At 44.1% G+C, this 13,216-nt stretch overlaps 3 protein-coding genes across 6 annotated transcripts in view; 2 read left to right on the plus strand and 1 right to left on the minus strand.

The window, feature by feature from the left end:
• mtrf1 (mitochondrial translational release factor 1) overlaps positions 1–13,216 on the plus strand; it is a 140,645-nt gene that overhangs the window by 10,476 nt on the left and 116,953 nt on the right. Inside the window, exon 8 of one of the 2 annotated variants that reach the window (XR_013811924.1) lies at positions 668–2,379. Coding sequence is in view for 1 of the 2 variants with exons in the window: in XM_079738502.1 (XP_079594628.1) it covers positions 668–772 (105 nt within the window). In the remaining variant the exon portion in view is untranslated. Of the gene's footprint in view, positions 1–667; positions 2,380–13,216 lie in introns of those variants that run through there. The other variant, XM_079738502.1, reaches the window with a different exon arrangement.
• wbp4 (WW domain binding protein 4) lies at positions 1,814–9,808 on the minus strand. Its single transcript, XM_079738503.1, has 10 exons — positions 9,719–9,808; positions 9,483–9,555; positions 9,321–9,383; positions 8,981–9,107; positions 8,423–8,614; positions 8,032–8,096; positions 6,584–6,659; positions 5,500–5,672; positions 4,027–4,307; positions 1,814–3,488 (listed from the first exon to the last, which is right to left on the minus strand). Coding segments are annotated over exons 1-10 (1,257 nt in total). The 5' UTR covers positions 9,721–9,808; the 3' UTR covers positions 1,814–3,283.
• The window catches only part of LOC307076733 (glycerol kinase), a 37,375-nt gene continuing 35,084 nt past the window's right edge, over positions 10,926–13,216 (plus strand). For 2 of the 3 annotated variants that reach the window (XM_079737827.1, XM_079737828.1), the window contains exon 1: positions 10,926–11,154. In XM_079737827.1, the coding sequence (XP_079593953.1) occupies positions 11,062–11,154 (93 nt within the window). In that variant the 5' untranslated portion in view covers positions 10,926–11,061. The remainder of the gene's footprint in view (positions 11,155–13,216) is intronic. The other variant, XM_079737830.1, reaches the window with a different exon arrangement.

Here is a 13,216-nt window from a genome sequence, read left to right on the forward strand (position 1 = left end):
GTACGCATACGCTTATTCTGTGTTTCTATTATGAGGGAGTCCTTGAAAAACTTTCTCTCCTGTAAAAAAAAAGGTGGATGGGGGGAGTAGATGAGCCGCACTCTCCTACGTCCTCATCCACGGATGAGGTGCCCTTGAGCAAGGCACCTGAAACCCCCACCTGCTCCCCGGGCACTGCCCTGTGGCTGCCCCCTGCTCCGGGAGTGCCGGTGTGCCCCCCATGTGTGTGGACCTCCGATAAGGTCACTCCTCTGTGTGTGTACATGTGTGAGTGTGTATGTGTTCACCGGCTCCCAGAAAGCAGAGAAAGAAATTCCCCCCAAAAAAGGGACAATAAAGGATAACTTAACTTAGAGAAAGAATTATCCCCCAAAAAGGGACAATAAAGGATAACTTAACTTAGAGAAAGAATTATCCCCCAAAAAGGGACAATAAAGGATAACTTAACTTAGAGAAAGAATTATCCCCCAAAAAGGGACAATAAAGGATAACTTAACTTAGAGAAAGAATTATCCCCCAAAAAGGGACAATAAAGGATAACTTAACTTAGAGAAAGAATTATCCCCCAAAAAGGGACAATAAAGGATAACTTAACTTAAGGGATCCCTGGCCTCGAGAACATTGAGAACCCCTGTTCTGAGCGAGCCGGTCTGTTGTGATCCTCTAGGAGTTCATGAAGGGAGGAGAGGCGCTGGACGAGCTAGTGCTGGACGTACTGGAGAACGGGGAGAGAGAGGCGCTACTGGAGCTGGTGGAGCGAGGGGCGGTGTAGAGCCGCCACTGGGAACACCAGACTGAGAACGAGGCCAGACTGGGAGCCACGACGAGGCAGGTGACTGTGTGAAGAGATTGGGGACCTTGTGTGTGTGTGTGTGTTTGTGTGGACACGCCATTGGATAAACCAATGTGATCTGATTGGATCAGGCCAGGACTTCCATCGTGATCTGATTGGACCAGGACTACCATCTCTGATCTGATTGGAGCAGGACTACAAAGTCTGATCTAATTGGACCAGGACTACAAACTCTGATCTGATTGGACCAGGACTACCAAACTCTGATCTGATTGGACCAGGACTACCAAACTCTGATCTGATTGGACCAGGACTACAAACTCTGATCTGATTGGAGCAGGAATTCAAACTCTGATCTGATTGGAGCAGGTCTATCAACTCTGATCTTATTGGAGCAGGACTATCAACTCTGATCTTATTGGAGCAGGAATTCAAACTTTGATCTGATTGGAGCAGGAATCCAAACTCTGATCTGATTGGACCAGACCAGGACTAAAACTCTGATCTGATTGGACCAGGACTACCAAACTCTGATCTGATGTGACCAGGACTTCATACTCTGATCTGAATGGACCAGTCCAGGACCTCCAACTCTGATCTGCTTGGACCAGGACTTCCAACTCTCATCTGATTGGAGGACCGGGACTACAAACTCTGATCTGATTGGAGCAGACCAGGACTACCACCTCTGATCTGATTGGACCAGACAGGTACTTGAAACAATGTATGACCTCATTCTTGTCAATGAATCCGACATTATTGTAAGTTACAGAAACTATTGTGTGTTCAATCATCCAGCTCCTTAAATTATACTGAATAAAAAGCATCAATGCAAGGTCAGCCCTCTTGTTGATTTGACTAAAGGAAAAAATGCTAGGTTTTAAAAGAGTAACTGATTATGTATGTTATTACTGTTTAAAACACTACTGTATCGAAGTTTGGGGTCACCCAGACAATTTCATGCTTTTCCATGAAACTCACTTTTATTCAACCGTTTTCAGCTGTGACAACATAATGGGCAAGGGTTTTCTAATCATTTATTTTCCTTTTAACACAATTAAAAAATGTACCATTGGAACACAGGAGTGATGGTGTCTGGAAGTGGGCCTCTGTACACCTATGTAGGTATTCCATTAAAAAGCTGCCGTTTTAAGCTAGAATAATCATTTACTACATTAAAAGGAAGACTGTTTCTGATTAATTAAATTATATTCATTGAGAAAAAAAAAGTGCTTTTCTTTAAAAAACAAGGACAATTCTAAGTGAACCCAAACTTTTGTACAGTACTGAAATAATCCTTTTCCCTCTAAAATAAAGGGGTGGTAAGAGGTACATAACTCTCAGAGTCCATATTCATGTTTCACTTTGAAATCTTTACTTGATTTGAAAATAGTCAAATTATTTACTTGGTGGCGAGTGTTGTGCAATTAACCAGGAGACATGGCAGTTTAAAGGGCCCCTATTTTAGCAGGAGTGGTGCTGATTCACCATTAAAGGGGTGATATTATACCACCAGCCGTTAGCGTGATTATCCGTTACAGGCCGTTTGAAAATCTGCCCTTTCCTGTGTTTTAGTGACATCACAAGTGGGAGTTTCCCCTAGATGTATGATGATAGATCAGTCTACCAGCCTGTCCAGCAGACTATAGCAAACTTTCCTCATCTATTCGTCATACATCTTGGTGGACACGCCCACTTGTGCTGTCACTAAAACACAGGAAAAGGCCGATTTCCAAAATGGCTTGCAACGGCTAATCACTCACACCTGGTTGCATTACATCACCCCGTAAAGCCATTTCAAAATGTGTGTAATAACATCACGTACACTAAAAACAAGCATGAGTACACATCGAGCTTTCATTTATTCTCTTTACATACGGTTATAAAAACAAAGAATAGCTATATCTTTATGCTCCGTAGCAAACGCTTGGACACATTCATGAGGATGACCCAGGCATCGACATCATTTAGCCATTTAAAAAAAAATACAAATCTGAAGAAAAAAGTAGAAATATATTTACACTGATAGAACCATTGCGTTCCGATCAGTCAATGGTTTGAGATGGTGAGTTGGAACCAGTTTTCGCTATTCTATAAATCTATATATAGATTTTTTTAGCGTTAAGTCAAAGTATATCGGATGGTGAGAATCTTTGATTATCAGTTTTATTCTCTTTCGATTCATCTCATCTCACGAACTTCGGAAAAAACGCTAATGTCCCGAACTGTACATCAAAATGTATCGGATGGTGAAAAGCTTTAATATGAGTTTTTCTTTCTTTCGATTCATCTCATCGGCCCATTAGAACTTCGGAAAAAACGCTTATGTCCCGAACTGTACGTCAAAATGTAATCGTGAAAAGCGTTGGTATTTGTTTTCCTTTCTCTTTCGAATCGTCTCACGAACGAGAAAAAAGAAAAAAGGTTCCGTCCCGTTCCGAGACCAAAAGAACCATCTCCATCGGAAACCGGCCCCTCCCCGGAACCGATCTAGTCGTCCTCTCCCCTCTGTCGGAGACTTCGGGCTTTCCCGTTGTGCGTCTTGCTCTTCCTGAAGGAGGCCGGCCCCCCCGGGTATCCCCCCAGCGAGGTGATGGTCCGCTCCTTGAACTTTGGCTTGGGCTCCGGGGCCAGCGACAGCTCGGGGCCCTCATCAAACTCCTCCATCTGGGGCAGCTGGAGATCGACGTTGGCGCTGGGGGGGGAAACACAGGTCAGCATTGGGGATTTAAAGATGACATATTTTACCATCAGGTGAGTGAGTGTGATTAGCCGCTACAAGCCGTTTTGGAAAATCTGCCACCATGTCACCAGGTGAACCCATTCCCCGTATACAACAGAGATAGCTGGGATAAGGTGCTACACAATGCCTCGTACTGTAGCATTGTGTTTTTTTGAGTGCCAGGACGTACGACATTATCTAAAGTTTATTATCGGCTTCACACTGGGTAGGAGGTTTCTGGGGTAAGGTGTGTGACGGGGGGAAAAATATACATTTTTTAAGTTTGGATTTTATTTGAAGATTAACAAAAGCAAAATCTGGTTTCCACAGACATTAATGAAACTCTAAACACACACTTTTTTCAGCGCATGCTGCCATGTTGACATTTTAATCTTTAAAAATAAATATTTTTTTTTAATTGTCGATTTTCTTTGATTTTTTAAAAAAATCAATCATTTACCATGAATTCGGATTACGATTAAAAGTTGATTAATCGCCCAGCCCTACTTACTAGGGGTCCTCCTCTGGCTGGATCTTCTCCCAGGTTCCGTAGGGCGTGGTCTTCCTTGGCCTCTTGGCTCGCTTCTCCTTCAGGCTCTCCTGCTCCGACGCCGCCTCCCTCTTCTCCTTCTCCTCCTGGGTCTCTTTGGGTGGAGGTGTCTCCATCGTGGCCTCCTCCTCCTCCTCCTCCTTTTCCTTCTTCTTCTCCACTCCTCCCTCCCCACCTCCTCCGCTCTCCGCTTCCACCTCGGCCTCATTTGTCAGAGGCTCCACCTTCCTTTTGTGAGATGCCTGACAGACATACAGATACACACAAAGGAACATATATTGACATGATATTATTCAAAAATAACTTGTGTTTTAGGGATGTGCATTCCTGGCAAAAATACTATTCGATTTTCGCTGAGATGTATTCGAATAATATTCGAAAATCGATCAAGAACCACCCACCCACGCACGCACGCACGCACCCCGTATACACGCGCACACAATGACACAGGGAGAGGCTTTTATGATTTGTATGAAATCAATCTGTTTATTTCAACAACTGCGCCATCAACATCAAAATTATTTCAACGTGGGCTTAGGCAGATAGGCCTACATGCGCCGAAAACAGATCGCTATTTATTTTACTGAACACAGCCTGCATGACGGTGAACTAGACACGCCTTTAGCATATGGAAACTATGGCCAAAAAAATAACTTCACACGGTGTGTCTTTTTACAATTTATTTGTTACCAGCATTCGTAGTGTTGATCAGCTGAGAAATAGTCCGCCAAAGACGTTGACGTCGCTTAGCAACCGAGGACGCTGGGGTTGATAAGTTACCGGACTACTTGCGGAGTGATACGACGGAAAAAAAAACAAACTCAGACTATTTGACGATCGTTGCCCATCCCTAATGTGTTTATATAGGTGTCTGTTTGTCTTTTGTGTGTTTTATGTCTGTGTAGTGTTCATGTGTATGTGTGTGTGTGCGTTTATATGTGTGTGTGTGTGTTTATATGTGTGTGTGTGTGTGTGTAGTGTGTCTGTTTATATATCCGTGTGTGTGTGTGTGTGTGTATGTGTGTGCGTTTATATACGTGCGTGTGCGTTTATATACGTGTGTGTGTTTATATACATGCGTGTGCGTTTATATACGTGCGTGTGTTTATATACATGCGTGTGCGTTTATATACGTGCGTGTGCCTGTGTGTTTATATACGTGTGTGTGCGTTTATATACGTGTTTGTGCCTGTGTTTATATACGTGTGTGCGTGTGCGTTTATATACGTGTGTGTGCATTTATATACGTGCGTGTGCCTGTGCGTTTATATACGTGTGTGTGCGTTTATATACATGCGTGTGCCTGTGCGTTTATATACGTGCGTGTGTTTATATACATGTGTGCGTGCGGGGTGCGCTTGGTGTGTCCCACCACTCTAAAGCTTCCTTTCAGAAAGCGACGTCACCAAAGACGTAAAACCAACGTTTCCTCACCTTGAGGGTGACCTGGGGGTCTTCAGTGGGGGGGTCGGCCTCTTCAGGGGCCCCCGCTGGCGCCGGGTCCGGGGCCCCGTGGAGGGGCTCCTCCCTCTCTGGGGTGGGCTCCGTGCCGGGGGCTGAAGGCTCCTCTGGAGGGGGGAGGTGTGCCGGTCGCTCCCAGCTCGACTCTGGGGGTCCACAACCGATCGAGAATGAGACGATAATGAATGGTTCGTACTGCTCGGTTGAAGGGGTGATATCATGCCTTTTCCCTTTGACTGTTAAATGACCTCTCTCTCTCTCTCTCTCTCTCTCTCTCTCTCACTCTCTCACTCACTGAGTCCGAGCCAGGAAGAGTATTCACGCCCGACGGCTAATTGGTAGGCGGGCCTTAATGCAACATGATACAAATCAGACCGTTTTTTAAAAGACGCTGAAATTGGTTTTGCAGAAATTAACAGTGTGAGGATAATAAGTGGTATTTCTAACAAACAGGCACGTAATCCTATTCCAGTAGTAACCCCAAATACAATTATTAACCCTAAAAAAAGCATGATATCCCCCCTTTAAATCAACGCTTGTGATGGGGTCATTCCAAACATAGCGGAGATGACGTTTGTGTGGACGAGTGTTGTGTTACGTCACACTACATGCGTCCATCGACGGATGACCGAGGGCGTGTCTGACGTATAGGCGACTAGTCTTTTTAGATGCAGCCTGCAGCCAATCAAATCGCTTCCCGCCAACAAAGCCGATTTGTGGATATAAATACAAAAGATCGGTGACTAAAAACAATCCTATCGATTCCACATTTCTTTAAAAAATATAACAGCCGTATCTTTCCTGCTTCTTCCTGCTTGTTAGTGCAAAATGGATCCAGTAGTCGAGTGTATCTGCATAACCTCGATCTGATTGGCCCACGGATTCATCACTGCCTGAAAAGTTGGAAAAATTCTCAACTTTTTGACGCAGGCCACGGAGCCAAGAGAACTGACGGACCAACAATGCATTTCGAGAGCGCCCCATGCAATAAGATCCGTCGACGGATGCATGAAGTGTGAATGTAAGGTCAGGGGTCGTTCTCTGGACAGGACCTCACCTCCAGTCTCCGAGTTAAAGTAATACGAGTATCCCTCAGGGCTCAACGCTTCCATCCAAGCACCGGCTGACGATCCCTAGGAGAGAAAACACATTTCCCAGCCAAAACGTCAAACCAGATCCCAAAAGGCCATCTTTCAACTGTCTGTCATTGGTTCTCAAACTGTGGTACACAGATGCTCTATTTAGTGGTACGCAGATTAATTTCCAAAGCGGGCAACCGCTAATGTTGAGGCCTGGCATACATTAAGTGCCAGGAGGTACGCCATACAATAAGTGCGTACATTAAGTGCCAGGATGTACAATCATACATTAAGCGCGTATGGGGGGGTTGTTTTTAGGAGTGTAAGGGAGGAGGAAGGGCGGTGGGGGTACAGGAGGAGGCTATGCAGAGCCCAGGGGAAGTCTGAACAAGGGAGTCCTATGTTTTTCATATCGGAATACATATAATCCGATACTGATGTATCGGCGATAGGCCAATATCAGCCGATAAAATTGGCCAACCGATAAATCGGTCGGAATCTTACCAGAATAGCCACGGTTCAGATGTGATACAAGCTGGTCCACAGGCTAGAGAAGGGAGAGCAGCTGATTGGCTAGAGGTCTCTCTCTGTGTGTGTGTGTGTGTGTGTGTGTGTGTCAGTTCTAGTGCAACCCCTTTGTACAACTGACAACAGTTAACAATAAATATTATTTTAAATAATAAATGTGTCTCCTAGCTGAATAGGGCGGCAGGCCTGATGTACTATTGTTTTATAACATCGGTCAAACGGTTGTAATTGGGGACCAAAATATTTTCTGAGATGGTACACGGTATGAAAAGTTTGAAACCCACTTGTCTATGGGAAACCTCCCACTGTAGATGGAGGTTGATTGGGTTATTTATTTGGATACGTTTGTAGCCTTCCTACAGTAAAGGGTTAATACGTATTTAAAAAATTAACGAGGGAGACATGGATTATTACATTTACATTTAGCAGACGCTTTTATCCAAAGCGACTTACAATAAGTGCATTTGTTACAATAAGTACATTTGTCATAAGAAGTGAAACAATATATCGCTAGGCTAACCCATTCCCCGTGTAAAGCAGCGATAGCAGCTACTGTAGATGCTACACAATTAAGTACCTTGAATAAGTGCAATGTACAAGTGCCAGGACGTACAACATTCAATGGTGGCTGTGCATTGGTTTCTATGCAGAGTCGAGATGAACTCTGAACAGGTGAGTTTATTATTCAGGGTTCTCTTATGGCACATATTGTATGTTGTACTTAGTTATTATCATGTTATCCTAGCTCTGTTTGTTGTCTACAGGGAAAGGTTAACCTAGTGATTGTTAGTGGTTGGCACTTGGTTCTATGAACATCCATTCTGACGAATGTACTTATTGTAAGCTTTGGATAAAAGCGTCTGCTAAACAGCCTGAATGTAAATGACATATCTGGTACCTCATGCTGCCCCCGCTGTGATTCCTTGGGTTCCTGGAAGCCTTCAGGCCTTTCCCATGACGATTCTGAAAGGGTAAATAACAGAAGAAGAAAAAATAGATCACATATAATGAAACTCGTGGTTTATATGGTATTTTATTTGTTAGATTTGTTGGAAGAGTCCCACTGAGTACTGACTGCATTTATACTGCGTTTTTCTAACCAGTGGCACCCATTCATCCGTTCTTTCACACATTCACACACCGACGGCGAATCAACCATGCAGGGCGACAGTCAGCTCGTCAGGAGCAGTCAGGGTGAGTGCCTTGCTCAGGGACACCTCGACACACAGCTAGGAGGAGCCGGAGATCGAACTAGCAACCTTCTGGTCCCCTCAATGACGTCGACTTACCTCCGGTTTCCGAGTGGTAGTAGTACACATGTCCGTCTTCCGACTTCCCTTCCAGCCAGAGGTTGGCTTTTCCGACTTTTCCAGCTTTCCCTGCTTTCCCTTTGGACACCTTCTTGGGGGGCTTTTCCTGTTTGGGGAGTGGCTGCTGGGGCTTGGGGGGCGGGACTTCTGGTTCGTCTTCCGTAACAGGTTCTAGAAACGGGAAGGGGTTTAGCGGAGGGGTGGCTGGGATGTCACCTGATCTGATACAACGCGCACACACACACTGAAGGCATGTACACACACACGCGATGAAGGTATGAAAACAAACGCAAGCGATGAAGGTACAAACACACACACGCACAAACTAGATACTAGTCTTGTATATCTGCTACGACATTTACCCATCTATATGTTATGTTATGTTATCCACACACACACGGTGAAGGTATGAACACACACATACAAACCCTAGTTTGTTGTTATTTCATATTCTTGTATGTTAACATTTCGTTATGTTATCCAACACACACACACACACACACACACACACACACACACACACACACACACAGACACCTCCCGCCTCCAGCTGCATCCTCTTCAGGTCCTCCTTGTACGCCTTCATGGCCGCCTCCTCCATGCCGGCGAACTCCTTGGACATGCGCTCGTCCTGCTTGGCCTTGTCCTGGCTCTTTTTCTTAATCTGACCGTTGGAGAAAAGTACGGAACACTTAAATGATTCAAACATATAACAAGAATACAAAATAACGTCAATCTAGTGTATGTGTGTGTGCATACCGCATCTCGGGTGTGTGTGGGTGCTGATGATCGGTTGTGTGTGTGTGTGTGTGTGTGTGTTGATCAGTTGTGTGAGTGAGTGAGTGACTATATTAATAATCGGAAATTCTTGTCATACCTCAGCAATTTTGAGCGACACATTCTCCTTGTGGTTCTTCCCTCTTTCATGGAATTCAACACTCTTCGAACAAAAACGGGATTTTTAATTATTATCCCTGATTTATAAAAAGGCAGGCATTGTCATGGTTCAAGATCTTTAAGACATCGCGTTCCTACTCACGGGCTTGTTATCTGCGATCCAACACTTGCAATATTGACAGAACTTCCTCGGTTGCGATTTCCAATAATCAGCCCTGGAAATTAAATTAAATTAAATTAAAATCGATGATCATTAGCAGACAGGAGCTAATGCTGTCCTGGACGAGTTATTACCCTTTAGTGACACAAAAGAATCGGATAAGCTTTCTCAAATGTGGAGCGAGGTATTCAACTGGTTTACATTTTTCATGAACTTACATTTTATCAGTAAATAGTGGTAAGAAATCCAAGCAGCCTGAAGCCCTTCTTCAAGAGTCCGCCGTGCGGTACGGTGCGACAACACTGGCGCTCTCCGATGACGTGCCCACGAGCCGTGTGACAACACCGTCGCTCTCCAACGACGCGACTACGAGTCGTTAACGTCAAATTAAGTTATTAATGAAATTACATTACATAACATTTAAAAACACTTAATTAAGTTACTTAACGATTTACAAATTAAGTTCAAAACCATTGTGTCGTGTGACTACACTGTCGCTCTCTGATGAGGCGACAACGAGCGGTCCATTCAAAGTTGATATTTCGCCGATACGGCTGGGGTGAACCGTTTGAAAATCTCGCGTGTTTTTTTTTTTATAGTAAAAGACATTTGATAATTATAAAATTGACACATTCACCCCTATTAGGATCACGTTGCGAGTAAGTCCATAATACTCGTCTGAGAATGACATCTTCCCATATGGTCTAGCGGTTAGGATTCCTGGTTTTCACCCAGGCGGCCCGGGTTCGACTCCCGGTATGGGAACACACGTTTTGACATCATTATATCTATTATATTATATATTACAGATAGGAATCATCTAACAACAAAATGTTTGACCAGTTATACAAAAAAAAAAATGTTGAAACGGCTTAAAGGAACTAAGAGGAAATGAATTATAGATAATGAATAACTATTTAATACGAGTTTTAATACATTTACATTTAGGGCATTTAGCAGACGCTTTTATCCAAAGCGACTTACAATAAGTGCATTTGTTACAATAAGTACATTTGTCATAAGAAGTGAAACAATATATCGCTGTCGGTACAGTAAAGATGTTCATAGAACCAAGTGCAAGTATTACAATCGCTAGGCTAACCCATTCCCTGTGTAAAGCAACGATAGCAGCTACTGTAGATGCTACACAATTAAGTACCTTGAATAAGTGCAATGTACAAGTGCCAGGACGTACAACATTCAATGGTGGCTGTGCATTGGTTTCTATTTAGAGTCGAGATGAACTCTGAACAGGTGAGTTTTGATACGAATCTAGGGTCTCTACTCAAAACCTGCAAGACACTTATGCACAGTATTACATGTATCGCATTTTTTATTAATTAAAATAAAATAAAAAAACACTCGTCTCCTCTCCTACGTCATCACGATGCGACGAGAAGAAGAACCCGTGTGACGCGTGAAGGCGCGCAACTGACCTCCCGTCCAGAGCCGACATTGAAGCCTACCGCCCGGTGTGTGCTGTGTGTGTGTGCGCGCGCGCGTGTCGGTGCGTGTGCGTCATCCTCTCTCTGTGCCACCCGGCTGAGCGCGAGGGGCTCACATGAACGGTACCATGGCCGCGAGCTCAAACCGGATAATGCTGGGCCCGCTCGTGGCCGCAATCGACCAGGGCACGAGCTCCACCCGGTTCCTGGTGAGATGTTTGTTGTTTGTGTTTTTACACTGCCAAATAGTGGTACGCAGCGGAGCGTGGCTGTCAGTTGATTCATTCATTCCATGCATTCAACCCTAACGTTGAATTAATGCTATCGTTCAACGTTGACGGAAGTGCAAGATCTTAAACCGCATTAAATTGGTTAATTGGATTGACCCGATTGGATGCGTTGGTTTACGCCTAGCTCTGTGTAGAGGTGTCATTAGAGCTGTTTACTCTGTAGCATTGGTGTTTTTAGATTATGTTTAGGGGCCAGGGCTGTACAGTGCGACAATTTTGATCGCATTTGCTATTAAAATGTATAACGTGCGAAGATAAATACAAGTCCACTCGCACCGGTGCGAAAGGGTGAGAAGGACCCGTGCCGAAAAAAAATACGTCTTTCTGTACGGCTTTCAATGGCACTGCTAAGCGCGAGTGTGTGGGAGCATGATGGTTGTGATGCATGTAGGGAAATGTATTTGGAATTATAGGCTCGCCAGTTCCGCTCAACTACTAAAAAACTACATTTCCCGAACATTCGCACGTTGAGGAAGAGGCTTTGTAATGGTCGCGGGAAATTCACTTTTTAAGCAAAACAGAAAAACGAAAAGGTATTTATCTGTGTTCGGAAGTTCATCTTCATCAAATAAAGATGGAAACTTGGAAGAAAAAATCCACGTATGGAAGAGATTGACTCGGCGACCACATGCACGGAACCGGCACCTTCGGACGAAGCCGACTCCACCCATGACTCCGTCTCGGCCAACGGGTTAACGTACAGGTTTAACCCCCAGTGGTTAAAAACTTTCAATTGGCTGGTCTACGACCAATCCAAGAAGTCTATGTTTTGTAAATATTGCCTCGAGGCAGGGGAAAGGACATCTGGGAAGACACCCTACATTACAGGGAACACTATTTTCAAGAGGGACAACGTCGCTAAGCACAACTTGTCAAAGCGACACATCGCTTGCCGGGAGGCTTTTTTTCCGCAAAAACCCAGGTTAACCGTGCTGGTTAAATTTGTAATAATTACTTAATTTTGTTGAATGTGTTCACCACTTCTGGCTGCTGATGTTTAAAAAAAGGCTCTCATAGTGACTTTACTATTTAATATGTTCATTGTCACTTTACTGTTGTTAAATCTGTTCATATTGTGTTACTTTTGAATATACGTCCTATTCTGTTCATATAGTTAAATCTGAATAAAGTAATTATTTTGACTATAGTATGTGTGCTACCAAAATTATTTTTGTGCTACTGAATTTTTTTGCTTGCTAGCACCAGTGCTACCACTTTAAAAAGTAAGCGTACAGCCCTGTTTAGGCGTGCTCACTGCTCAAGCACATCCAAATTTCTTCTGATTCATTATTATATATATATTTTATTAGGGCTATTATGTATATTTTCTGGGATTGTTTTTAGCCCTCTAACGCTAGATGGTGGAGGACTGGTCTGTGAGAGACTCGGGACAAACAGGTGTAATGGCCAGTGTTGTTTATAAAGTAATGTTGTTGCGCACTTTTGGACGGTAGGGGGCGCCATGCACCTTTTAACGTCGGCTTGGCTTAGGAGGTATAGCTGGTAGACTTGTCACTGGAAGGTTGCTAGTTCCATCACCGCTCCTCCTAAGCCGGGTGTCGAGGTGTCCCTGAGCAAGGCACCTCGCCCTCACTGCTCCTGACAAACTAGCTGTCAGGAGTGACAGCCAGTGACTCCGCCGTCAGTGTGTCATGTGTGCTATGGATAAAAGCGTCTGCTAAATGCCCTGAATGTATTATAGCAGCATTTTATGTAAGGGTGAGATGGGTGTGGTTTTGCGGTGAGTTAAGGCAATGTTGAATCATTATTTATTAAAGGGGACATTTTATGAAAACAACACTTTTCCTGGGATTTGGGGTGTTGTTTTGGGTCTCTGGTGCTCCCACACGCATACAAACTTTGAAAAAAGTCTGTACATGATTTTTTGAGTGCGATATGCATTTCTGAAAGTACCCCGCCTACAGTTACCAAACAAGCGAGTCAGTTTCGGCGCTCCCTCCTATGTAGGAAGGGGGCACAT

Source organism: Pollachius pollachius, assembly GCF_949987615.1.
Source record: "Pollachius pollachius genome assembly, chromosome: 6".
NCBI classification, from domain to species: Eukaryota; Metazoa; Chordata; class Actinopteri; order Gadiformes; family Gadidae; genus Pollachius; species Pollachius pollachius.